The sequence below is a fragment of the Macaca thibetana genome, chromosome 14, assembly GCF_024542745.1.
Source record: "Macaca thibetana thibetana isolate TM-01 chromosome 14, ASM2454274v1, whole genome shotgun sequence".
Classification (NCBI taxonomy): Eukaryota; Metazoa; Chordata; class Mammalia; order Primates; family Cercopithecidae; genus Macaca; species Macaca thibetana.
The window spans coordinates 98014924-98041960 of record NC_065591.1 but is presented as its reverse complement, the minus strand read 5'-3'; the positions used below and the strand labels follow the sequence as shown (position 1 = coordinate 98041960).

Sequence of the window (27037 nt, the reverse complement as noted above, 5' to 3'; positions counted from 1 at the left end):
CAAATTACATACCCACTTTGTACAAAGGAAACATCTTTTTAAACACATCAGGTTTTCTTTAGGTAGGACGTGATGTTTTATGCCTGTAATTCCAGCACTGTAGGGAGGCCCAGGCAGAAGAATAACTTGAGGCCACGAGTTTGAGACCAGTCTGGGCCACAAAGAAAACCCCATGTCTACAAAATATTTTTTTTTTAATTTTTTTAAAAAGTGATTACTGGGGCATGGTGGCTCATGACTGTAATCTCAGCACTTTGGGAGGCTGAGACAAGCAGATTGCTTGAGACCAGGAGTTCCAGCACAGACTGGGCAACATGACAAAGCCCTATGTCTACAACAAATAGGAAAATTAGCCAGGCATGGTGGTACATGTTGATAGTCCCAGCTACTCAAGAGGCTGAGGTGGGAGGATCACTTGAACCCATGAGACGGAGGTTGCAGTGAGCCATGATCGTGCCACTGTACTCCAACCTAGGTGACAGAGTGAGGCTCTGTTTCAAAAAATATTAAAAAAAGCGATTACCCCAAAACATCTGCCACAAATCTCTTTTAATATGAGACACCATTTCTTTATAAAGTTTTTGTTTAAACTAAATGTATAACCATATTAATAACATTAATCTGACAAAAAATTCTTATATGTCCATTCATGTCTTTGCTCATTCATCTACTCAATTATCAAGCATTTATTGAGGGTCCCATCACGTCCCTAGCACAGCTAGGTCTAAGGCTATGTAGAGAGCAAGAAAGGGTTTCTGCCCTTGAGGAATTTATGGTTGAGTGGGGAGAGACAGAGCTATCAATCAATCAATAAAAACATACAAATTTTGATCCAGGCAAGAAATGCTGGAATAGTGGCTTAAAATACAGCATGAGGAAGTCAACATGGTAACATTTGTGATGGGTTTTCAAGTATTACCTGACCACCTCTTTTGAATGTTTGACTGCAATTAATGGGTCCCTGGCAGTGTCACGCTTGGAGTTACCATCTATCAGGTATAAGAAATTCAGACTCACTTCACCACTCTCATTTTCTCCTCTTTTACACATCAAAGGAGGAGGAGGTTTCAGTTTTGCCCTAACCTAGTTTGCTAACTAATTCATGGCAACTGAACCTTTAAAACTGACTTCGGCAGGCAGTGTTGGAAGCATGGTAGCTGGGGTTCGGTGGTTACTCCAAGGGAATAAGGCAGCGTCTTATCACAGTTGTAAAGACTCTTCGAGGGTGGAAGAACCCACTCCCTAGCATTATGCTCTGAGAAGAGACCTACTTTATACAAAGTAGGCATCTAATTTGTATATGTTAAATCAATGAACTTGAATGTATAAAACAGTAGAAAGCATCATTAGTAGTGTAACCAAATGCAAATGGTCCTTGAAGATCGGTGCTCTGTCATCCTTTCACCTATTTACATTCACAGAGCACAGAACTGCCCAGAGTGGTGAGGCTGCTCAGGCTGCAGAGCGCCTGTCATTTCAGAGGATGGTGACTGCGTGGCCAGCTGTGAGGCAAAGCCTTTCAGGAGCAATGGCAAGACCTGAAGAGGGAAGTGCGGACAGTGGCACTTCTGTGGAGGAAGCTGTCTCTACAGGCTATTTGAGGAGGGTATAGTGTTCGATTGAGAAGACTTCCCACCCAAAGTGTTTGAGACTTTCCTGAGCTTTTTTTCAGTTCACCTGTCCAGTTGCTTCCTGGAGAGCAAAGTGGCTGGGTCAGAACTAGTTCTAGGGTTTGCTGCATCATGGTAGCAGAATCCGACTCTTTGCTCCTTCCCACAACTCAAAACTACTTCAGTCCTGACTTTCACAATTGCAATAAGAATTGTCACCTTTCTCTGTCACTAAGCTTTGGTAAGGAACATCCTAGTCCACCAGAAAACCAAATCCCAACTCAGTTTCTTCTTCCTGGAATGTCCATATGCTCCTTATTTATCCAGTTGTTTTCAAGAACACTCTGACTGCAACACTAAGAGAGGCTGGCTTCCATAAATCAAAAGAAAATGTCTATATACCTCATCCACAGAAGGGAGGGGTCCTTCAGACCTACTTAACAATGAACTTCTATCTCTAAGCAGTATAGCACTTCACTCTAAAGTGAAGACTTTAGAGGTAGATTCCTTGCATTTGAGATATCCTTGCTCTACCACTTACTATCTGTGTAATTTTACACTTTCTGTGTCAACTCATTTGTAAAATACACATTGTAATAACCCCTACTTCATGGGTTGCTATACTACCTATAATTAAAACAGATAGCATTTAGATCAAAGTAAGCAAGCACAATATAAATGTTACTGAGTGCTATTATTTTACTAAAAGCAGCTGGAAGCTGCTTTCATAAGAAACAAAGATCTCTGTGGTAGAATGCTTTACTACAGAAGGAAGAATAAGAAATTGTTGGCTGGGCGCGGTGGCTCACGCCTGTAATCGCACCACTTTGGGAGGCCAAGGCAGGCAGATCACGAGGTCAGGAGATCCAGACCATCCTGGCTAACACGGTGAAACCCCGTCTCTACTAAAAAAATACAAAAAATTAGCTGGGCGTGGTGGTGGGCACCTGTAGTCCCAGCTACTCGGGAGGCTGAGGCAGGAGAATGCCGTGAACCAGGGAGGTGGAGCTTGCAGTGAGCCCAGATTGCACCACTGCACTCCAGCTTGGGCAGCAGAGCGAGACTCCGTCTCGAAAAAAAAAAAGAGAAATTGTTAAGCAAGATGGGTGCAGTGGATCACCCCTGTAATCCCAGCACTTTGGGAGGCCGAGGTGGGTGGATCACCTGAGGTCAGGAGCTCGAGACCAGCCTAACCAATATGGTGAAACCCTGTCTCTACTAAAAATACAAAAAATTAGCCGGGCATGGTGGCATGTGCCTGTAGTCTCAGCTACTCGGGAGGCTGACATGGGAGAATTGCTTGAACCTGGGAGGTGGAGGTTGCAGTGAGCCAAAAGCGTGCCACTCCACTCCAGCCTGGGTGACAGAGACTCTGTCTCAAAAAAAAAAAAAAGAAATTTTAAAACAAACATTCAAGACATCTCAAAAGAAAATATAAAAGTATGAAGGTTTTCAATCTTTCAACAAATATTTATTGAGGCCCTATTCAAAGCAAAAGGAATACAGCCATGAGACCATAATCTCTGCCCCCACAGAGTTAATACTTAACAGGGGTAGAAGGACAGATAAATACACAAGATATTTAGGTAAAATGACTAATAGATCATGATGATGACTCTGAGAAAAAAATAAATGGAATGGGGGATAGAAATTAGAAAAAAAGGTGCAATTTTAGTTAGGGTGGTCAGGGAAGGCTTTATTGACATGCTAGTATTTTCACACGGGCCAGAAGGAGGTAAGGAGTCAATCCACTGGCAAACCAGGGGAAGATTCTCCAAGTTTTTTGTAAAGTTTCACAAGTGGAAACTCGCATGGTGTGTGTGAATAACAGCAAGAAGGCCAGTACAGTTGGGCAGAGTAAGGGAGGGAAGGATTGATAGAAGATAATGTCAAAGAGGTAGCAGGGAGCCAGATAATGTATGCTTTCTGTATTAGTCAGGGTTCTCTAGAGGCACAGGACTAATAAGATGGATGCATACATGAATGGGAGTTTATTAAGGAGTACTGACTCATATGATTACAAGGTTAAGTCCCACAACAGGCCATCTCCAAGCTGAGGAGCAAGGAAGCCAGTCCCAAAACCTCAAAAGTAGGGAAGCCGACAGTGCAACCTTCAGTCTGTGGCTGAAGGCCCGAGAGTCCCTGGCAAACCACTGGTACAGGTCCGAGTCCAAAAGTTGAAGAACTTGGAGTCTGATGTTCAAGGGCAGGAAGCATCCAGCACTGGAGAAAGATGGAGGCCAGAAGACTCAGCCATTCTAGTCCCTCCACGTTCCTCTGCCTGCTTTTGTCCTAGCCGCTGCTGGCAGCTGACTAGATGGTGCCCACCCAGATTGAGGATCTGCCTCTGCCAGTTCACCTACTCAACTGTTAATCTCCTTTGGCAACACCTTCACAGACGTATCCAGGAACAATACTTTGCATCCTTCCATCCAATCAAGTTGACAATATTAACTATCACAAGTCCACCTCTTGTCAATTTGAACTCATACCATCTCCTGAAATCACAATAATCTTCAACTAAGACAATAATAAGGTCATAATTACACCTGACATAATACAGTTATTCTTTGTATAACCAAAAGTGCACCAATCCCCAACCCAAATACTATTACATAAAGTTAACAACACTTAAATGCTGATATGAAGTCAATAAATCTTATGTCACATGATAAAGGAAAAAGAAAGCAAACAAAATGGAGATATTTTTAGTTCAAGTGTATACATGCACAAACATGTTCTTAACAAAAGAAGGAGGAAATATTCATGACAATTACTGTTCTCGTTTCTGCAACTGGTCATGTGGTTGTAGCTGGTATTGATGCCTACCTCCTTCTACTACCCATTCTGTATTCCCTCTGCCTTTCGCAAGCACCTCAGCAGGTCATGGCTTTTTACCTGGTGGAGTGACCCAGATCTTCATTCCTGAAGGGTCTGGGGCCATTTGTAGTCCTGCCTGGATTGGGTTGTTGTTGTTTCCCATTGACCTTAATCACAGGGCATGGTAATTCTAAGAGGCACCCTAAGGGATCTCCTGTATTCCACGCATACTCTTCTTCACCTTCACTGTGGAGTAGTAGACTGGTTTCATTTTGATAGTCTAAGTCAATCACCTCAGCCAACACCATAACCCACTTCTTAGCCTATTGATAGAGGTAGAAGGAGCCCAAAGTGGCCAGGTGGAAATTTTAACTTCTAGCTTAATGGAATCAGTGTTGTGTCTCCTGGTGGCAGCATTCCTCCCAATGGAACTAAGACCTGTAGGCCAGCAGAATGTGATGTCGTGGGAACAGGAAGCAAAAATTTTGCTAGTGGGTCACTAGAAGTGATGGTGAGTGGTGCCACTTCCACTTCCACCCCTTGATCCCTGGACCTGTGAATCCTGGCTATAGGAGAAACAGTACTATATATTGGACACTGATTCACAGCATACAAAGCCTTCTGGAGAACTTTGTGCCAGCCCTGCAAAATATTGTCACCTAGTTGGTGTTGTAACTGTAACTTCAAAAGGCCATTGCACCATTCTATCATCCTGCTTCAGAATGATGGAGAATGGAGTAAGACCAGTGAATTCCACGAGCATGAGCTCACTGCTGCAACTCTTTAGCCATAAAGTGAGTGCCTTGGTGAGAGGCAATGCCATGTGAAACACCACGACGGTGGATAGAGCATTCCGTGAGTCCATGAATGGTAGTCTTGGCAGAAGCATTGAATGCAGGATAGGCAAACCTATATCTAGAGTAACTGTCTATTCCAGTTAGGACAAACCACTGTTCTTTCCATGATAGAAGAGGTCCAGTATAATCAACCTGCCACCAAGTAGCTGGCTGATCACCCTGAGGAACGGGGCCACACTGAGGACTCAATGTTGGTCTCTGCTACTGGCAAATTGGCCACTCAGCAGTGGCTATAGCTTTGGTGAGTGGAAGTCTATGTTGCTGCACCCAATGTGTAACTCCACCCCTGCCACCAAGGCCACTTTTTCATGGGCCCATTGGGTGTTTACAGGGGTGGATGGGGAAAGAGGCTGAGTGGTGTTCATAGAACGAGTCATTCTCTCCACTTTATTAAAATCCCCCGCTGCTGAGGTCACCCTTTGTTGAGCACCCACATGAGACACAAATATGTTCACAGTTTTTGACCACTTAGAGAGGACCATCCACATAACTCTTCCCCAAATTTCTTCGTCACCAATTTTCCAATCATGCTTCTTCCAAGTCCCTGACCATCCAGCCAAACCATTGGCTACAGTCCTTGAATCAGTATATCATCACACATCTGGCCATTTCTCCTTCCACGCAAAGTGCACAATGAGGTGCGCTGCTCAAAGTTCCGCCCACTGGGAAGATTTCCCTTCACCACTGTCCTTCAGGGATGTCCTAGAAAGGGTCTGTAGTGCTGCAGCTGTCCAGTTTTGGGTGCTTGCATATCCCACAGAACCATCTGTGAACCAGGCCCTAGTCTTCTCTTCCTCTGTCAACTCATCATAGGGAACTCCCCATGAGGCTAGCGGAGAGAAGGCAGGGTGGCAGGAGTGGGGACCATGAGCATTTGAGCCACTTCCTCATGTAACTTACTTGTGCCCTCAGGACCTGCTCAAGCCCAGTCACATACATGCCACTTTCATTTGATGATGGAATGCTGCTGTGCACATCCCGCTTTATGACTAGATGGGTCAGAAAGCACCCAGTTCATGAGAGGCATTCAGGTTGCATGGTGACTTGATGACCCACAGTCAAACATTCAGTTTCCACCAAAGCCCAGTAACAGGCCAAGAGCTGTCTCTCAAAAGGAGAGTAGTTATCTGCAGAAGATGATGGCAGGGCCTTGCTCCAAACTCCTAGAGATCTCTGCTGTGATTCACCTATGGGGACCTGCCAAAGGCTACAAACAGCATCCCTATCTGCCACTGATAACTCAACCACCATTGGATCTGCTGCGTCATATGGCCCAAGTGGCAGAGCAGCTTGCACAGCAGCCTGGGCTTGTGGCAGAGACTTCTCCTGTCCTAGCCATTACTCAAAACTGGCAGCTTTTGGGGTCACTAGATAAATGGGCTGGAGTAACACACCCAAATGAGTAATGTGTTGCCTCCAAAATCCAATTAGGCACACTAGGCTCATGGTAATGACCTTGATTTGGGGACTTTTTCTTCTGATGAGCAAGGGCATGATCTTGGTTTTTAATATAAGAGAGTTGGAAGACCATGGAGAATTTTAAGTGGAGGAGTCACATAATCAGACCTAAGTTAAAAAAGAAGAAGAAGAAGAAAAAAAAAACCCATTCTGGTTTCTGCGTTAAAAAATAAAATAGTGAGTTATTGAGGCAGAAATAAGGAAACAAGTGACAAGGCTGTTGCAATATTCTAGATGAAAGATGATGGTGGCTTGGACCACAGTGGTAATTGTTGAGGTGATGAAAAGGAGTTTGATTTAGATATATTTCAAATAAAAGGCCAACACTACTTACTGAGAGATTGGATATGAGGGTGGAGTATGCAAGAAAGGGAAGAGTAAAGGAAACTCCAAGATTTTTAACTCAAGCATCCGAAAAAATAGAATTTATTTTTACCAGGGAGACATAACTGTGGAATTAACAGATTTTAAGGAAATGAAGATTTCAGTTTTGGATATAATGTATTTGAGATACTTTTTAGACATCCAAGTGAAGATGTCAAATAGAGAGATATATGAGCCTAGAGTTTATGGGAGAGGTTTGGGCCAGACACATAGATTTGGTGATAACCAATGTATAAATGTATTTAAAGAGAATGAGTATAGAAAGAGTAGAGATCTGAGGACTGGATCTAGGACTTGCCAACATTTAGGGTTTGGGGAGATAAAAGGAATTAGCAAAGGAGACTGAGAAAAACTGACCAATGAGAAAAAACAAAAACAAAAACAAACCAAAACCAAAACAAAAAAACTTGATGTGGTATCCTGAAAGTGAAGATGCTGTATCAAAAAAGAAAGCATTTACAGGGAGATAAATGCTGCTGATAGGCCAAGTAGGATGAGGACTGAGAACTGCCCAAAGGACTTAGGAACACGGAAGTCTTTGGTGACTTTGAAAAAAAGAAGTATCAGTGGTCAGTGAGGCAAAAGCCTGATTTGAGTTGGTTCTAGAATTATTATAATAGATGAGAAGAACTGTAGATAATGAAGTCATCTCCAGTTCTTGCAGAAAAGGGAAACTGAAATATGGTACAGTATCCAAGAGGGAAGGATGGAGTGAAAAGAGGGTTCTTTCTTTTTCTTTCTCTTCCTTTCTTTCTTTTCTTTCTTTCTTACTCTTTCTTTCTTTTTCTTTCTCTCTCTTTCCCTTTTTCATTCTCTTTTTCTTTCTTTCTTTTCTTTCTTTCTTACTCTTTCTTTCTTTTTCTTTCTCTCTCTTTCCCTTTTTCTTTCTCTTTTTCTTTCTCCCTTTCTCTCTCTTTTCTTTCTTTTCTTTTTCTCTTTCTTTCCTTCTTTTCTCTCTTTCTCTCTCTTTTTTAAAAAAGCATCAATTTGGTGAAAAAGGAGAGGATTTCTTTTTAAGATGAGATAAGTAACACATGTTTATGTTTCTGGGAATGATGCTGTAATTGACAAGAAATTGATGTGCCAAAGAGGTGAGATTTTCCAAAGTACCATCCAGAGTAGAGGGAATGAATCTAGTGTCCAAATCAAGGGGCTGGGCTTAGACACGAGTGTGGACATTGCTCTCTAGTGGCAGCAGGGGAGGCACACTGCATGGGCACAGACCCAGCAAGGTGGGTGGCTGTGACGGAGGAAGCTTGGGGGAAATTCTCTTCTGAAACATCTGCTTTTTCAGTGGAATAGGAAGCAAGGTAATCAGCAAAGAGCAAAGCTGGAGAATGTATTAGAAGTTGGAGAAGAGAAGGGAAAGTATGGAAAAGTTATCTGGGTGAGTGGACCCGGAATGCATGACTGTGGGGCAGCACTACAACCCATTTAATATTAGGGTCATGAATTGAAATGAGAGCAATCAGCTGGGAAGGACAAGTACAGAAAAGGCAGAAGGTAAATGGATTTAGGGGTCTGAAAATCAATGAAAAGCAACTATAGCTAAAGAGTGGCATAGTGAAATAAAGTCGAGAAGTGAAGATTTGGAGGAGGTTTGTAACTGGAGTGTTGTAAGCCATATTAAGGACTTTACACTTGAACCTACAGGATAAGAGAGAGCTAAAACCCTGTTTTTCAGGGAAGACAATGGCACAATTTAACTTGGTTTGCAAGAAAGACAATTCTGGAAATCATGAACAGGACAGACTGAAAGTTGTATTAGTGGATGCATGGATGATGTAGTACCTATAATGTCTCCTTAGAACCACGACGTATAGTTCACTCTGTAAAACTAAACTGGCAAATAAAAAGTTTCCTAAAGAAATGCTGAAAAATCTGAACCCATCATGAGTTCCCATTAAGCTTATCTAACTGGCTTTCTTAATTTTCCTAGGAACCTCACATAAATGAACTCTTGTGCTCTGAAAGAAAAGTTTGTTCTTCCCTGCCTCAAGGTCAGCAGAAAGAAAATATTATCTGATAATTTCGCACGTAAGAAATAGAGAAAAGAGGAAAGAAAATCTATTTGAAATAAAGTAACCATTTCGCATGATGAGAAATCTGCACAATTACTTTGGACATAATATATTGCACTTGTTCCTGGCTGACACCTCCTAAATTAGGTTTTTAAGTGATCAAATATTGCACATTTTCACACACACCCTAAAAGTAGTATGACATACAAGTGACTGGGATAAAACATAACATAAGCAAACTAGGACATAAAAGTGTCATTTTTCTATAAAATTAATTTTTTTGGGAACAATTTTCTATTTGATAGCTTCATGAGTATATCTATCTCGATATGTCAACTTTTTTTGAGAAATATCATTTTTCATGGTAATTCTAAATACAAATGTGGTTAAAGTCCAGGAAGAAGTAAACATTTTTTCCCTTAGTAAATTAACCATGTCCAAAGTTGAAAGGATGTCAGTTTTGCAAAAGGCAGTTTTGACAAATGATGCATTTGATATCTGAACCCTGATTTCTGCAAATACAAATGCAGAAATGCTGCATCCTTAACTCAAAATTACATGCCATTCTTTTTTACAAATCTGGAAATTCTTTTCCACGTGAAGATTGCCCTCAAGGGACTGTATTTATTCATCTTCACTTTCTTAAATTTAAGATTAAGATTATTTTATCTTTATTAAGATTTATTTAATCTTTATTAAGATTCCAGGATACGCCGGGCACGGTGGCTCACGCCTGTAATCCCAGCACTTTGGGAGGCCGAGGCAGGTGGATCACAAGGTCAGGAGATTGAGACCATCCTGGCGAACACGGTGAAACCCCGTTTCTACTAAAAATACAAAAAATTAGCCGGGCGTGGTGGCGGGCACCTGTAGTCCCAGCTACTCAAGAGGCTGAGGCAGGAGAATGGTGTGAACCTGGGAGGCGGAGGTTGCAGTGAGCCGAGATCGCGCCACTGCACTCCAGCCTGGGCGACAGAGCCAGACTTTGTCTCAAAAAAAAAAAAAAAAAAAAAAAAAAAAAAGATTCAGGATAAGGCTTTTCTAGCCTAGCTCAGCTATAAAATGGCTTTAATTCATGTGCTTCAAGATGCCCAGCTTTATCTTGAATATTCAAATAAAAGAAAAATACCTCAAATTAATTTTTTTTTTTTCTGAGAGTGTCTTGCTATATTGCCCAGATTGGCCTCTAACTCCTGGGCTCAAGTGATTCTCCCACCTCAGTCTCCAGAGTAGCTGGGACTACAGATGTGCACCACTGAGCTTGGCTCAAATTAATTATTTGATTGTTAAATAAAATAGGTCTCCAACAATGATACAAACTGGATTTCACCAGATTATGCTTACCTCTTCCATGTTACTAAAAGATTAATGTTTTCAGTCAACCTGATGACCAACTGCACTCATTTATATACGAGGGGTTCCTAGGAAAACAACAGGAATTTATACTTGAAAATTCAGAGTATTTCTTTGTTTTAATTATCATTCACTGCAAACATTTCGCTGTCTACAGGTCTATTTTAAGTCCCTAAATTAATATCAGATTTCACAGGTATTGATTATTATCTAAATCTTTAGCTCCTTCAGAGTGTTCATATGCTCTGAAAAGATATTTATTTGGATTAAATGCTCTAACCTTTTATTTTTAGGAGCTGTATATACACAGAAATAAAAAAGAAGTAAACATTTTCCTTTTACACAGCCTAAGAGTCAATGAAAGCACCATCTCTGCCCTTTCACCTCTTGACACCAATTTAAAAACTACCATTAAATGGCCACTAGATCATCATCCACAAACTCAGAGCAACAGTTTGTTTGGAAATGCAAAATAAAAATCAGAGTTCAATAGTTATAAGTAGTTGCACTGTGACCTATAGCATTTCTATGTATGTATCAAAATTATGGACAGCTATTTTTTATCAACTTAATGATTTCACAACTGGTATCCACTGGAATTAAGTTTTTCAATGCCAACATGATATATATTTTAAAGCAAAGCTCTTTCTAAAACATAAAATCAATAAAAAAATTTCTATTTTAAACAATCATCTATACCCAAAGAGATAATGATATTCACTTAATTATAAGTAACTGGCTTTCAAAGCCTACTATGGTTTTCACCAATAAAGCCCTGGCATTTTTATCAAGAACATATGTTACACTGTTTTAACAAAAGCAATGAAAACAAACAAACACAAAACAACAACAAAACAAAACAAAAGCAAGGACATTTTCCTTTGCATTTTAGGATAAAATTATAGCCATTGTTTCAACATTATTAATTCATTGTGTAATTCTGACACTTTCGTAAGGAAACAACTTTTAATATTTTAAAATTGTTAAATTGTGTAGAATAAATTTAAATCATCATCAAGGACAATACAAATTGCAGTAGTAAAATATATAAATATAACATCCAAATTCAATTTATGGGGATAATTATTCAGAATCTAAACTTAATCTTATTTCCTAAAACAGGAGACTTCCTTCAAGGGCAGCTTCACTCACAACATATAAGGCAGAAGTATGCTTTTCCACCATTCATCTTGATGACAATGTGGTATAGAAATAAAAGAATGTGCTTTTGAGTCTGTGGAAATTAAATTAAAATCAGAATGACATCATTTATGAGTTAACATGACCTCCAAAAAAAGGTCTAATTCCCTTGGGCCTCAGATTTTACATTCTTGAAATATGAGGAACCGTGCTTACTTTGTAGTGTGGCTATGATGTTTAAATTAAGAATATTAGTCAAGTGTTAACAGAATGCCTGAAACTTAAGAGTCCAAAGGTGGAAGGAAGAGAGAGATTTTATACAAATAAATATAGAAATGTATACAGTCATATGGCAAATCATGACATTTCGGTCAATGATAGACCACATATACAATAGTGGTCTCATAAGATTATAATGGGGCTGAAATATTCCTATTGCCTAGTGGCATAATAGCTGCTGTAACTTCACAGCGCCATGCATTATTCGTGTGTTTGTGGTGATGCTGGTGTAAACAAACCTGCAACACTGTCAGTTGTATAAAAGTCTAGTGCATACAATTATGTTCAGAATTATGATCAGTACAGAATACTTGATAATGATAATAAATGACTGTTACTGGTTTGTGTATTTACTATGTTACACATTTAATATTTATTTTAAAATTTACTCCTTCTGCTTCTGTAAAACAGCCTCAGGCAGGCCCTTTAGGAGATATTCCAGAAGGCGTTGTTATCAGGAGATGGCAAATCCTTGCATGTTGCCCCTGAAGACCTTCCATTGGGACAACATGTGGAGGTTGAAGACAGTGACATTGATGATCCTGAATCTGTACAGGCCCAAGCTAATGTGTGTGTACTGCGACTTAGATTTTAACAAAAAAGTTTAGAAAGTAAACAAAATTCAAAATTTCAAAAATAGAGAAAAGTTTATAGAATAAGGATATAAAGACAGAAAATATTTTTGTACAGCATACAATGCGTGTGTTTTAAGTGTTGTTACAAAACGGTAAAAATGTTTAAAACATAAAAAAGTTTATAAAGTTTAAAAGCTATAGTAAGCTAAAGTTAATTTAGTATTGAAGAAGGAAAAATATTTCTTATAATATTAGTGTAGCTGAGGTGTATAGTGTTGATAACATCTGCAGTAGTGGACAGTAAGGTCCTAGGGCTCCACATTGACTCTCTACTCTCTCACTGATGCACCCAGGGCAACTTCCAACCCTGTAATCTCTATTCATGGTGACTGCCCTATACAATGTGTACCATTAAAAATGGTGTACCATGTTTAGTCTTTTATACCATGTTTTTACTGTACTTTTTCTATGTATAGATATGTTTAGATACATAAATACTTATCATTATGTTATAATTGCCTACGGTATTCAGTACTGTAACATGTTATACAGGTTTGTAGCCTGGGAGCAATAGGCTCTACCATATTGCCTAGGTGTGTAGTAGGTTGTACCATCTAGGTTTGTATAAGTATATTCTATAATGTTCACACAATCACGAAATCACCTAATGGACACATTTCTCGTAATATATCCCTGTCATTGAGCAACGCATGACTGTAGTTGAAAATTGGAATACTGGCAAAGAAGGAAAGGGATTAGCATTATGTGAGCAAATAGAGAGGATGGGGAGATAAATAATCCATCTGAGAAAGTGAATATGTCATAGGGGCAGAGACATGTTGTGGGATGAATTTTGTCACCCCAAATTCATATGTCGAAGTCCTAACCCCTAGTATCTCAGAATGTGCCAGTATTTGGACATAAGATAATTAAGGGGTAATTAGGGTTAAATGATGTCTTTAGGGTAGGCACTAATCTGACTGGTATCCTCGTAAGAAGAGATGAAGACACAGATAAACATAAAGACCATGCAGAAACACAGGGAGAAGAGGGTCATCTACAAACCAAGGAGAGAAGCTTCAGAAGAAACTGACCCTACTGACACCCTAATCTCAGACTTCTAGCCTTTCAGGACTGTGAGGAGATAAATTTCTATTTAAGCTACAAAGTCTGTGGTACTTTGTTATGGCAGCCCTAGACAACTAAAACAAAACCACAGCATGCATTCATTCAGCGGATAGTTGTTGAGCCTTTATATGAGGTAGGCACTGTTATAAGACCATGGGGAAATAGGAGTAAACAAAACTAGTTTAAATCCCTGTCCTCCTTGAATCTTATAGTCTGGCAAGGACTGGAGTTGAGACAGACAATAATGAAGACACTAAAATGTATGGTGTGTTTGATGGTGGTTAAGCCCCACAGGGAAAATAAAGCAGAGAATCGAGATCTGGAGTGTTGGGAATGGGAAACAGAATGATGTACAATTTTGGAGTGTCCAGGGGAAGTCACTAAGGAGATGACTGTCAAGTAAAGATCTGATGGAAGTAAGGGGTGAACCATGCGAGTATCTGGAAGAAGAACATTCCAGACAAAGGGACAGTAAGTGTAAAGACCTGAAGCAGGACAGTGCCTGGTATATTCAAGGAACAGAGAAGCCCAGTGTGGTTGCAGTAAAGTGAACATAGAGAGAATAGTATTAGTTGAGTGCAAAAGTAATTGTGGTTTTTGCACTGTTGATATTGGAATACATTCTTAAATAAATGTAGTTACGTTATATATCATTTTAAGGGGCATTTCTTTTTTTTTTTTTTTTTTTGCTAATGACTTATTACTTGCTGTTTATTTATGTTTATTTTAGACTATGGAAATGATGTTAGACAAAGAGCAAATTCGAGTGTTTTCTGACTCAAGTTCAAAATGGGTTGTAAAACAGTAGAGACAACTTGCAACATCAACAACACATTTGGCCCAGGAACTGCTAATGAATGTACAGTGCAGTGGTGGTTCAAGAAGTTTTGCAAAAACGAGACGAGAGCCTTGAAGATGAGGAGTGTACCAGCCGACCACCGGAAGTTGACAATGACCAATTCAGAGCAACCATCAAACCCTCTTAAACTCCACAAGAAGTTGCCAAAGAACTCAGTGCCGACCATGCTACAGTCAGTCAGCATTTGAAGAAAACTGGAAAGGTGAAAAAGCTCAGTAAGTGGGTGCCTCATGAGCTAACTGAAAATAAAAGTGTCTTCTCTTATTTTATGCAACAACAACAAACCATTTCTTGATCGGATTGTGATGTGAGATGAAAAGTGGATTTTATATGATAATTGGCGATGACCAGCTCAGTGGCTGGACCAACAAGAAGCTCCACAGCACTTCCCAAAACCAACGCTGCAAAACAAAAAGGTCCTGGTCACTGTTTGGTGGCCTACTGCCGGTCTGATCCAGCTTTCTGAATCCTGCAGAACCATTACATTTGAGAAGTATGCCCAGCAAATCGATGAGACGCATCGAAAACTGCAACGCCTACAGCCAGCATTGGTCCACAGAAAAGGCTCAATTCTTCACAACGACACCCGACTGCACATCACACAACCAATGCTTCAAAAGTTGAACAAATTGAACTACGAAATTTTGCCTCATCTGCCATATTCACCTGAGCTCTTGCCAACCAACCACCACTTTTTGCAGGGAAAACGCTCCCACAACCAGCAGGATGCAGAAAATTCTTTCCAAGAGTTCGTCAAATCCCAAAGCATGGATTTTTATGCTACAGGAATAAACTTATTTCTCATCGGCAAAACTGGGTTGATTGTAATGGTTCCTATTTTGATTAATAACGATGTGTCTCAGCTTAGTTATAATGATTTAAAATTCACGGTCTGAAACTGCAATTGCTTTTGCACCAACATAGTAATAAGTGAGAATACGAGTAGGAAATGAGAATGAGAAACAGAATAGAACGGTAGGGAGCAACAGAGGCTAGACCATGTAGGCTACTATGCTTGTTAGAAAGACTCTGGCTTTTACCGTGAGGGAGATGGCTGCAATGTGGAGAATAGACTGAAGGGGGAAAGACTGGAAGTAGGCAGTCCATTGCAGAGATCGTGGCAATCACCCAGGTGAGGCAGTAGTGGCCTGGATCAGGTGAGGAGCAGCGGAGATGGTGAAGAGTGGTCCAACTCTGGGTGTGGTTTGAAGGTTGAACTGACAGTTTTGCTCAAGTACTGTTTGTTGAAAGAAGTACTCAAGTACTGTGTATAAGAAAGAAACGTATGTGTGGAGTAGGAGAGAAAAGAGGATGATCCCATGGATTTGAATCCAAGTGGCTGGAAGGATGAAGATCTCATATACTGAGACGGAGGAAGATAGAAAGGACAGAGGGACAGATGATCCCAGGGATGGTATAAGTTTGGGTGAGAAGAGGTGGAGAATGCCTATTAAGAACTTAGTTTCAAACATATTATGTGCAAGCTACCAGTGGATATCAAGTGGACATGTGTAGGCATCTGGAAATCTGAGTCTGGAGACAGGTAAGAGGTCTTGAAAGGTGTGGACAGACATTAAATATTTGGGAGGCATCAGCATATGGATAGTATCTGAAGCCTGAGAATGAATGAGATCACCAAGGGAATAAGTATTAAGAGAAAAGTGATGAGCTATGAGGACCAAGATTTGGGATGCTCAATAATTTGAGAGGATGAGGAAGAACTAACATAAAGGTAAGCAGCAGTCAGAGGTAAAATTACCTGTTACATTTGTAGTGCCTCCATTTTCCTGACAGAATTTTCACAGATACATGGCTCCCCTCCAAACAGGCAGGCTTAGGAGCTACCTAGTAAGTGAATTATAGCAACAGATCAGACATAGTTATTTTGCCTTCAAGAATTCATAGAAGCTCATCAAGCATTATGCTGCTCTATTTATTGTGTTTGGTGCAAAACAATGCAACCCTTCTTTCATTTTAGAGGGAATATTAATTTATTCCCTATGTCAAGTCTCTGAACTTTTACAGCATTTATCTCCTATCTTCTGGCATGCATGTGTCTTACCACCAAGGTCACCAGAAAACAGAATGCTATCAGTGTAATGGATCAAGGACCCTTCTGACTACATTGTGACAGAGAACCCAAGAGCTATAAAACAGTGACTGCTGTCTCTGTCATATGAAGATATACTGCTTCTGAGTTTCTTTGCTGATAGGAATTACAAAGAAAACATTTGCTAAGTGAACAATTTCATTTGAGGTCCCATGGGTTGTGTTGACTTGTTCTGGCAACACCACCCAAAATTGACATCCCTATCTGATTAAATTTCAATAATCTACAGTCATTTTCCAAGACTAATATTTTGCCTTAGCCAAACAGGTAAGCTCAATGGGGATGTGGGCAAATACCACTGGATGAAGAGGTGACTGCATTAAGAGATGGTGGGTGGCACAGACTGATGATGTGAGGAAGGAAGGAGAATTGTCTGACGGTGTACCTAAGGAACAAGAACAGCACCCATACCACACCCAGGCCAGAGAAAATTAGGAAGGTGGGAGTGAAAACAGTCACATCACCCCTCTACGTCTTTCAAGTCTCTGATTGTGGCACTGATCTCTGCAGTTCCTTTAGGGATGCAGTATTACTTGGTTTACTGCCTTAGCCAGAGGCAGGGATGAGCAGTTCTAGGGGCTTCCACTTGGCCCTTGCCACCACAACTTTCACCTCACAGGGAAAGGAACCAATGTGTGACACCTGCAAATTAGTAAGTACAGCTGGCCCTCTGTATCTGTAGGGGTCGCAACTGTGGATTCAGCCAACAACTGTTCAAAATTTAAAACACAATACAAGAATAAAAATATTATAAATTAGGAAAACAATAGAGTACAACAATAATTATGTATTATAAGTGATCTAGAGAGGATTTCAAGTAGGTGAGAGGATCTGCTTAGGATGTGCAAATACTATGCCATTTTATATAAGGGTCTTAAGCATCCATGGATTTTGGTATCTGAGGGGGGTCCTGGAACCAACCCCTACAGATACTGAGAGACAACCGTGTATTTATTCCACTATTCAACTGGAACTGGGAAAATAACCACATTATGAGATGGACTCAGGCCAAGACTGCATTTTCCCAAATGTCCATAGCTTCCACTTTGACAAGGCAACACAGACTCAGTTTGGGCTCACTATTATCAACTCAGAACCAGTATCTAACAGGCCCCAGAAGTTCTTAGTATTTCTCTTTCCCCATTGAAAAATTACCATGGTAAATAGACACAGGTGTGCCTAGAAAGGATTGGGAGAGCATTTCTCTTGTATACTTGTGACTGCATTGCAGGATTCTTTGTCAAAGGGCTCTAGCTATCCCCTTGATTAAGAGATCCTAAGTGTATAAAATGGCTAAGTTTTTAAAAAAATTAGTAAAGTGAGGCTGGGCGTGGTGGCTCAAGCCTGTAATCCCAGCACTTTGGGAGGCTGAGACGGGTGGATCACGAGGTCAGGAGATCGAGACCATCCTGGCGAACACAGTGAAACCCCGTCTCTACTAAAACTACAAAAAACTAGCTGGGCGAGGTGGCGGCGCCTGTAGTCCCAGCTACTTGGGAGGCTGAGGCGGGAGAATGGCATAAACCCGGGAGGCGGAGCTTGCAGTGAGCTGAGATCCAGCCACTGCACTCCAGCCTGGGCGACAGAGAGAGACTCCGTCTCAAAAAAAAAAAAAAAAAAAAAATTAGTAAAGTGTGGATCACCACCACAGTGATTTCAGTCAAGTATCTGTTCATCAGACCTAGAACTTTTCCGTTAATGTGTCAAACAGATCTTTGCAGGCTGCCCATTTAATCTACCCCTAGAGATCCTGTGATCAATGAACCATCACCAGAAACCCCTGTGGCACAAGACTCTTTGATGACTACTCTGAAGTACCATCTCATGATTTCAACCGTTCTGGAATCATATTATTCCCATTGAAAACAAGTAACCTAAATTCACTGCAGCATCTTTGATCTACAGAGATGAAACCATAAGGCTTTTCAAGGTACTCATTTACTAATGGATTTAAAAAAACATCCTTGGCAAAGTGACTGTCTTCCAAGCCCAGTCCCTCAGAGGATGAATGTGCAGATTAGCAAAGAACAGATCCCCATTCCTATCTTCCTAAGGCTCTGGACTCTTTCCGTCAGGAAAGTTCTAACATTTCAACATCATTGATTGTAGGTTACCACTGAGTTTAGGTTTTAGTCAAACAATGTGACAGACTTATCGCCATTCCCAGATTCTCAGGCCAACACATTAACTCACATTTTCTGTGTGAGTACATCCCCATTAGTATGCCTGCCTTATCTGATGTAACCCTTTTCAGTCAAATGCCCTTAGAATCTATTCCCATTCTGTCCTCCAAACCCCTACAATGCAAAGTAGTAATATTCTGCAACTCTTCTGAATAGGCCCTTCCTCCTGGACCTGATCTTATACTTCTCTGTTTAGGGTATTTGTTATTTTCCAAAAAGTAAAGATGGATAGTGGATATAAATCCTGAGGATAACTGACACCTGCTTATGAGAGAACCATCTCAAGTGAATTCATTGATACACTGTCTTTCCTTTGCAGGGCAAGTGGAGATGCATACTGGGCTATTCTTGTGTTGCCACAAAGAAACACTTGAGCCTGAGTAATTTGTAAAGAAAAAAGTTTAATTGGCTCATGGTTCTGCAGGCTTCACAGGGAGCATGATGCCCACATCTGCTCAGCTTCTAGGGAAGCCTCAGGAAGCTTACACAGGGAGTAGGCAGAAAGCAGAAGCAAGTGAGAGACTGAGGGGGAGGTGCCACCTGCTTTACAACAACCAGGTTTCACGAGAACTCACTATCACAAGGACAGCACCAAGACAATGGTGATAAACCATTCATTAGAAACCTGCCCCCATGATCCAATCACCTCCCACCAGGCCCCAATTCCAACGCAGGGGGTCAGAATTCAACCTGACATCTCAAAACTATATCAGGAGATAAGATTGTCCCTTCAGACAAATGGGGCTGCCTCTGCCAGTAGGGAAGGTTCAGGGAAATGTAAAATGTTCAAGGTTCTCAGCCTTGTCTGTGGCAACCCAAATGTCCCCATCTCATTTCTGAAGGTCCCACTTCTTCCATACCAATGCCCTTAGCATGAGAGACTCAGTACTGGCCAGTAATTGGTATTACAACTCAGCAGCCCTTACAATAAAAGCTCTAGGCTTGATTCTTAGCTTTATCTACAAAATATAAGATATTCCCCTAGAGTTGCCATAGATTTTGTGATACTTAGTGTTTTTTTCCCCAATTTTTCCCTTTGCTTTCAATTTATCCTTTTCCCTGTGTATATGCTCTAGACATTCAAAAGAGCCAGCCCTCCTAACAATCTCTGTAATCCCTACTATGACCATAGTGACTATGTGCCACAGCCACTTGATCTTCCAACACTACTCCACTTGTATTCCATGACTCCATGCCACTACTAGTGATGATGTGAGCAATTGTGACATCACCACTTGTTACCAATGATAAGCATCCATTTCCCCTGACAAGGAAGTTATTTGTATATAAATCAAGTATGTGAGCGATCCAATTCCAGAATTCCACTTTCCCAGGACTACTCATGGTACAAATTACTGTATTATTCAGGGTTGTAGCAGGAAACAGATGGCGCAACCAAAAGTAATCATCAACGAGGGTGTAGGCAAGAATAACACAAATCTGCGAGAGATAGTGCAGCAGCTTAGGCTAAGCAAGAGCAAGATCTTTCTACTCCTAAAATGAAAAGGCAGGGAAAAGTGGTTCCTGAACCCATGAGCTCTATCTATGGAGAAGGCTATGTCAGAAGCTGTGATGCTGAGGAACAGAGTTATATCCAAGCCACTGCAGGGCAGGAAGGCAAGTGGATAATCATCCTATTTCCCTTTCTACCTGGTCTTCCGCTAATACCCTCTTCCACCTCTATTTGCAAAACCCGATCAAGGAAAAGACAGCCTGGCCAATAAGGTACATAGAAGTCAGCTACCTGGCGTACTGAAGGGTGAAAGACAGTGGATTTAGAGGGGAAAAGAACAACTAGTTTAGCAGGCTTCTTGCTCACACAACACTGGGAAAAGCATAAAAAGAGTTTTCAAGGCTGCTAAGTAACAACAGAAAATACCCATGGAACTATCAGGACCACCAAATTTATGGGATTTCACTTGCCTATTGCTGAAGGCTTCTAGGATAGTAAAAAAGTGGTCCTATACCTGCAACATGGTCAGTCCCCTAAAGGTGACCTGCAAAGGTGTATATCACACCAAGATTTCGGCTCTACTGCTTAAGTACTCAACAAATGTTACTTTTTTTCCTCTCTAATGTTGGCTCCTTTCCAATTTTCTTTCATTCAAAAATGACCCTAAAAGTAAAGAACAGCGACTATGTACTCATGGGCAGGAAAATTCCTCTGAAGCCCCACACCTTTTTACTTAAAATATGGGCAAATTTGCATGCTACTTACAATGTCTGTAACACTTTTATTATGAAAAGATTCTTTCTAAAACTTCAGGTAAAATGAATGCCTCTAAATGACCAACTGCTATCTTTTGATGAGTTACTACCAACACACCAGTGCCTACTCCTAAGTATGTATACTCCTTGAGAAGTGTGGCTTAAGTGAGCCCAATTATTCTGACACTGTTGCTACTTCTAAGTAGCACACAAAGAGATTCCATCCTAATGTTTCAATCCTCATAGGGAAATGTAAGATTTAATCACAAAACACTATACATACACAAATAGTAAGTGCATAAGAGCATAAAATTACAAATATTGGAGATTATCCCTGGAAAGGGAAAGATGAAGGGGTGGTAACTGGGAGGTAGGAAGTCTTCAGCTGCATTTGCTTCATTCCTGAGAGGAGAAAAGATCTGAAGCAAATATGGCAAAATGCCAACATGTGTTAAACCTAGGTGTTGGTTACACGACATATTTCATGGAATAAGCAAAAGTTACATATAAAGGCCTCTCCTTCCCTGCCCCAGGATTGCTGATTGTTAAATATTTACCAGCAGCACACCACTAAGTATAGTGGTTGACTTAGGTTCTGGATCTAAAGATCTGAACCTAACTCTGACCAAATAACGAGCTTCACTATTCAATGAATATATACCCTTTAGTAAGTTGTTCAAGAACTTAGTAACTTACTTTCCCTATAAATAAAACTCCAAAGAGTTATGAGAATTAAATAGCCTGATATACGAGTGCTTAAGATGCAAAATAGCTTCTAATATAAATACCGTAAGACATATGCAGCAGTTACCCGACATTAACTGATAAACTGGAAATACATCCAAAGACCTTTGCCAATCCCAAATTCACAACACTATGAAGGTGTATTTATTTACCCCATAAAAATAAAATCCATCATCATGAGCTCTCTTCACATCCTCTTTAAAAGTACTGATACTTGGAGTTTTCAGGAATATTTTTGACCAAAGATATATTTGCATATGTGTATTTATAAATCTATCTGGTCCTCAAGTTCAGATGGTAATAGTTCCACTAGTGAGGAGCTGTTGAGTTACTCAATCCTAACTGGATTTTGAGTTTCAGATACTGAATAGGTAACAATTCTAATTTTGATAGTGAAAAACTTAATTGAAAATTTATCCAAGTCTTTTAAATTTCTGAGTCTGAAATGGAAGAGACACAAATATACAGATTCATTTTAAAAATCAGTTTATGAGAGTTCCTGTGCAGGAAACGTACTAACAGAGACCAATAAAGCCATACATTGGTCAGTATGTTATAATTCGACCCAGCAGACATGAATATGAAGCAGCATGTGCCAGCCCAGCACAAAACTCAGCAAAATGCAGCATCAAATACTTGGAAAAAGTAAGTATGAATACAGAGCTAACAAATGGCTTCATGTGGAGGGGGATAGGATAATAGGTTTAAGAAACTAGATCCCCATACCACTCTGCATAGGAGGATTGTCCCTTCCTCTTATAAGTCTCAAAAAATATAACTCCTATGCCCACTTTGTTCTCAAAAAGCTATTCCACATGAATGGAGTAAATCTAAGAAGTGAGAGATAGCAAATGGGGAAACAGGGAATCCAACACAGGGGAGACAAACAATCCCCAGGATCATAGCAAAGGAGATCTCAGGATTATAGCTGTACACCAGCCATAGAAGGCAGAAAGTCCAACTGGACAAAGCAGATTGCTCTAGGAGTGATTTTTTAAAAGATGAATGAAACTGATGGAATAATCGTTATGTCTGAACGTTAGAGAAGACATTCAAACATGTGGTAGAAATCTATGCAAAGTCAATTAACTAAAGGAAATAAAAATTAGTATATGGTAAGGATAATACATCAATCAGCTGTACACAGCAGTTACATAATCTCAATAATGTACACATATTCTTAGTGTAATCACAGTCAACAATGTAAATACTGAATTATGATATAATTATGCTGGGAGGAGAAAAGGGGATAAGAAGGGAATATGCAATGCTGGGAAGCAGAAGAGGGACGCTTTGAGAATCAAAGAAACAATGCCTAAAATTTAAAAATCAAGTAAAAGCAATATAAGCCTGTCATTTGGAGATATGGTAATAAATAACAACAACAACAAAAAACAAATAGCTAAAAGAGTTGAAAGGGCTTGCCCTGGAGACAGAAAATGGAAGAAGTCAAAGTAGTGGCCTTTTTCCTTAGGAAAAAAAAATCTTACAGATCTATTCGATTTTTTAAAGCTGTATACACATGAAACTTTGATTAAAAGTAATAGAAAACCTAAAAATTAAAAAATACAAATCCAATACAGCATCAGGCTCATAGAAATTCCATAATAAACGTTCATCTTTTTTATTATTTTAATGACAAGACAAAGTTTTTCACATTACACTCATGCTAGGGGTAACAGTACTTCTATTATAAATGCTACTTGACCTTTATTTTTACTATGCTTGGCATAACTGGGCATGCTTAATAAAATAAAAAAAAATATATAAAACATTCAATTTCTTTTTTTTTTACTAATCAAAGTACCTAATTTTATACAATTTGCACACTTTTAATGTTAGTAACAGAAACAATGAAATTATTTTATTTCTTGATACTTAAGAGTTTAACTCCAAGACATGCACTACAACCACATAATATATTTTTGTCATCAATATGATGGTCTTGGCATCTTATATATTATGTTCACACTTTAAATTAAGTACTACTTGCTAAAAACAAAAACAGGTAAAGACAATGAACAGACGGTTCACGTTAAGAGGAATACGAAAAGCCAATAACAACACTGACATATCAACCTTATTTGTAATGAAAGAAATACAAATTTTAAAAGTGACATACCACTTTTTATATTGGCAACAATTAAATAAAAAAGAATACCTACAATTGACCAAGGAGTATTCTGGCAGGGGAGGGAGGTCACACACATATAGTACTAATTAGAGAGAGAAATTGTACAATTAAAGCCCTGTGAACCAGTCAAATCAATCATTCCACTTTTAGAAACTGTCTCAAGAACATAATTAAGCATGTACCTCAAAATGTACAAGGACATTCACTCTGCCACTGCTTGTAGTAATAAGCTGCAGATAATCAAAATGTCTAACAGAAAAAAATGAGTAAATTATGGCAAACTTTTCTTATGGGAAGGCAGTGGGCTTCCAATTCCATTCTCCACACCTAGCTTAGCTTTTCTTTTCAACAGAGTCCACTTCTAACAGACTAAAAATGTCAGACATTGCCTTTCTCTGTAATCTGATCTAAGTCAATGGAAACTGAGGGGAAATCTTCCGGAGGTTTTTGTTAAAAGTCTTCTTCATGGATAAAACAAATGAGAGAATGGCCTTTTCTGCCTTTGAGATACAATTTTACGAAGATGTAAAAGTGAAGTAATAGCAGCAGCTCTTGTGATTGAGAGGTGGATTAGCCTAAGGCAAAACAAACCAACTGAGGTCAAGGCAAAAAAAAGTGTGTCTTTAATGACACCACTGAACCCTGTGTTATGTTAAACAATGTCCTAGGTTACTTAGGCCAATTACATTTGGACACTGTTACCTCTGGCCAAAAGCATCCTAACTTGTATTAGCTATACAACAGAGTATGTTAGAACCACAAAAAGTTATGTTAGATGTATATTTATGAACAGTAGATGCGCAGTTAAAAAAAATTTACAAAACAGTATGTTCCCATGTTTTTAAAAATCAAATATGTTAATATGGATTCATTTGCCAAGAAAAAGGTCTGAAAAGATACTCAAGGTTTTAAGAGTAGTTATCTTTGAATGATAGCATTTCAATGTTTCCTTTTGCTTATGTGCGTTTTCTATCTTTCTACAGTTAGCATGTATCACTTTAAGATTCCACCATCCTTCCTATCAATTCAATGCAATTTAGGAGATAAAGAGGTAAACATGTATTTCAGTGAGCTATCTTGAACTGGAAGTCTACTTTTTTTTTTTAATTGGAAAAGTTTCTGTTCTTTAAAAAAAACTTTTGTGAAGTAAAATTTGATACTAAACAAGCATTCATTTTTCAGCAAATACGGAAGATTACAAACAGTTTTCATTTCCCTTTGTTCCTCAGGGAATCATCATGACTTTGTACCATTTCGTATTGGAATTTCTTCTGTGAAGCAAAAACAGTCCCAAAATGAAGGATCTTCGGGTGTCATGGGAACAGCAGATGATATTAAATCATTAAAGTTGAGAATAGTAAATTGCCTCTGGGTTGGTTTGGAATCATCCTGAGATGGAACCTAAAAGAGAAAAGCAGATTACCTTATTGTTATATTGCATGTTAATCTTATGATCAATTTCATAATAACGAAAATAAGTAAGACCAACTTACAATTTAGTAGTATTAAATGACAACATAGTAGGATTCCTAGAACACTGTATTTATTCCTTATATTAGTGTTGCCAATACAACAAATCAAAAAAATATGAAACAGAAAATCTGATTCTTGAACTTTTTTATATAACAAAAACCTGTAGCATTTAACATGTAGATTTACTGGGTCCCACATTCAAAAAGTGTGATTCCGTACATATAAGTTAGAAGGGATCCCAAAATCTGTAATTTTAACAAGCAGTCAGGATGTTTTCATAGAGGTGAGTGAGAAAGTGAACTTTTGTGAAATACTACTCTAAAAGGTGGGTCGGATAAAACTGCCATAACTATACAGAGATATATACTTCTTTAGGAAATTATTTATTCAATACTAAATTTAAACTGTATCTTACTCTCTGAGATAGAGTCCTTGTTCACAACTGAACCCAGTGTAGACCCTCTTTAATATTCCGCACATTCTAGTATGAACAGTACTTGGGTTTTGTACAGCGCTTTTAACAAGGTCCAGTACTTACTTTATATGACTGGTCTCATAGCTATGTTGTGATATGGTTATCTCAGTTTTATGGATGGGGAATCTGAGGCTCAGGAAGAGCAAACAATTCAAACAATTTGTCCAAGCTCAAAACACAGGTTAAATGGTAGATGTGGGCCTGGAACCCAAGTTTGTGAACTGTACTCTAGTCTTCCCAATATGCCACTGTTGCCTAAATAGGCTCTATTCAGGGAAATAAAAAGTAAGTACTGAATGTGCACGTTTCGACAATTATAAAGCTCTACGAAAACAAAAGGTATTTTTGCAGGGAGTATGAAGCTGAGATTTAAAAACAGAAGGACCAGTAACCTGGGTTAGAACATCTTCCGATAACAGGTGTCAATTTTAACGTGCCATCCCTTTATAAGGAAGATAATCTATGGAGAATTCTTAATCCTTTGATTAATCTATCAAAGGTACGGTGTGTTGCCTGAGCTACTTTTGTGGAAGTAACGATGCATACACATTGATCATGCTACATTCTTTCATGTTGATTTACTAAAAATAATGGTATGCATGTAGTTTTCATTAAAACATACCTGTTTTCCTTAAATAAATACTTCCGCAGAATCACAATTATATGCAAACTAAGCGTCTTTGACCCTAAGTTTTTCCCCCGCTTGCTTACCAGGTAATCGGATGATAAAGTATAAAAACATTGTGGCTGAAGAACTGAAACTGATATTATGCCACAATATGACACAAGGGCTCTTATATGTTTGACACTGTAACTTTGGGAATAACTTAGGATATTACTTTAAAAGGAGGAGTGGATTCAATTCCCAAGGTAATTCCATTATGCATCAACCTTCAACATGGTACTCTTACATTCAACACAACCCCAATTCACCAAGAAATAAACCACCATTAAGATGACTAAGATAATCTTGAATGTCTATTGGAAATATGAGTAGTATGACAGTATTACCACATTTTTTATTACGTTTGTTGTTGTAATGCTTCAGCATATATGAATGTGAAGAAGTGGGTAACATTTTTATTTTTTTTATGAGACAGAGTTTCGCTTGTTTCCCAGGCTGAAGTGCAATGGTGCAATCTCAGTGCACCGCAACCTCTGTCTCCCAGGTTCAAGCGATTCTCCCGCCTCAGCCTCCTGAGTAGCTGGGATTACAGGTACCCGCC

The 27037-nt window shown here is 39.3% G+C and overlaps 1 protein-coding gene and 2 long non-coding RNA genes across 3 annotated transcripts in view; 1 reads left to right on the top strand and 2 right to left on the bottom strand.

The window, feature by feature from the left end:
- LOC126936632 (uncharacterized) overlaps positions 1-16590 on the bottom strand; it is a 43684-nt gene extending 27094 nt beyond the window's left edge. The window contains exons 1-2 of the long non-coding RNA XR_007719466.1: positions 16244-16590; positions 10495-10571 (exon numbers count right to left, since the gene is read on the bottom strand). This is a non-coding gene — a long non-coding RNA (uncharacterized LOC126936632). The remainder of the gene's footprint in view (positions 1-10494; positions 10572-16243) is intronic.
- Positions 16591-20030: 3440 nt separating this feature from the next.
- LOC126936631 (uncharacterized) lies at positions 20031-25190 on the top strand. Its single transcript, XR_007719465.1, has 3 exons — positions 20031-20122; positions 22302-22374; positions 25093-25190. It is a non-coding gene; the product is annotated as an uncharacterized LOC126936631 (long non-coding RNA).
- AASDHPPT (aminoadipate-semialdehyde dehydrogenase-phosphopantetheinyl transferase) overlaps positions 23330-27037 on the bottom strand; it is a 21752-nt gene continuing 18044 nt past the window's right edge. The window contains exon 6 of the mRNA XM_050759513.1: positions 23330-25264. Within this exon, the coding sequence (XP_050615470.1) occupies positions 25100-25264 (165 nt within the window). The 3' untranslated portion in view covers positions 23330-25099. The remainder of the gene's footprint in view (positions 25265-27037) is intronic.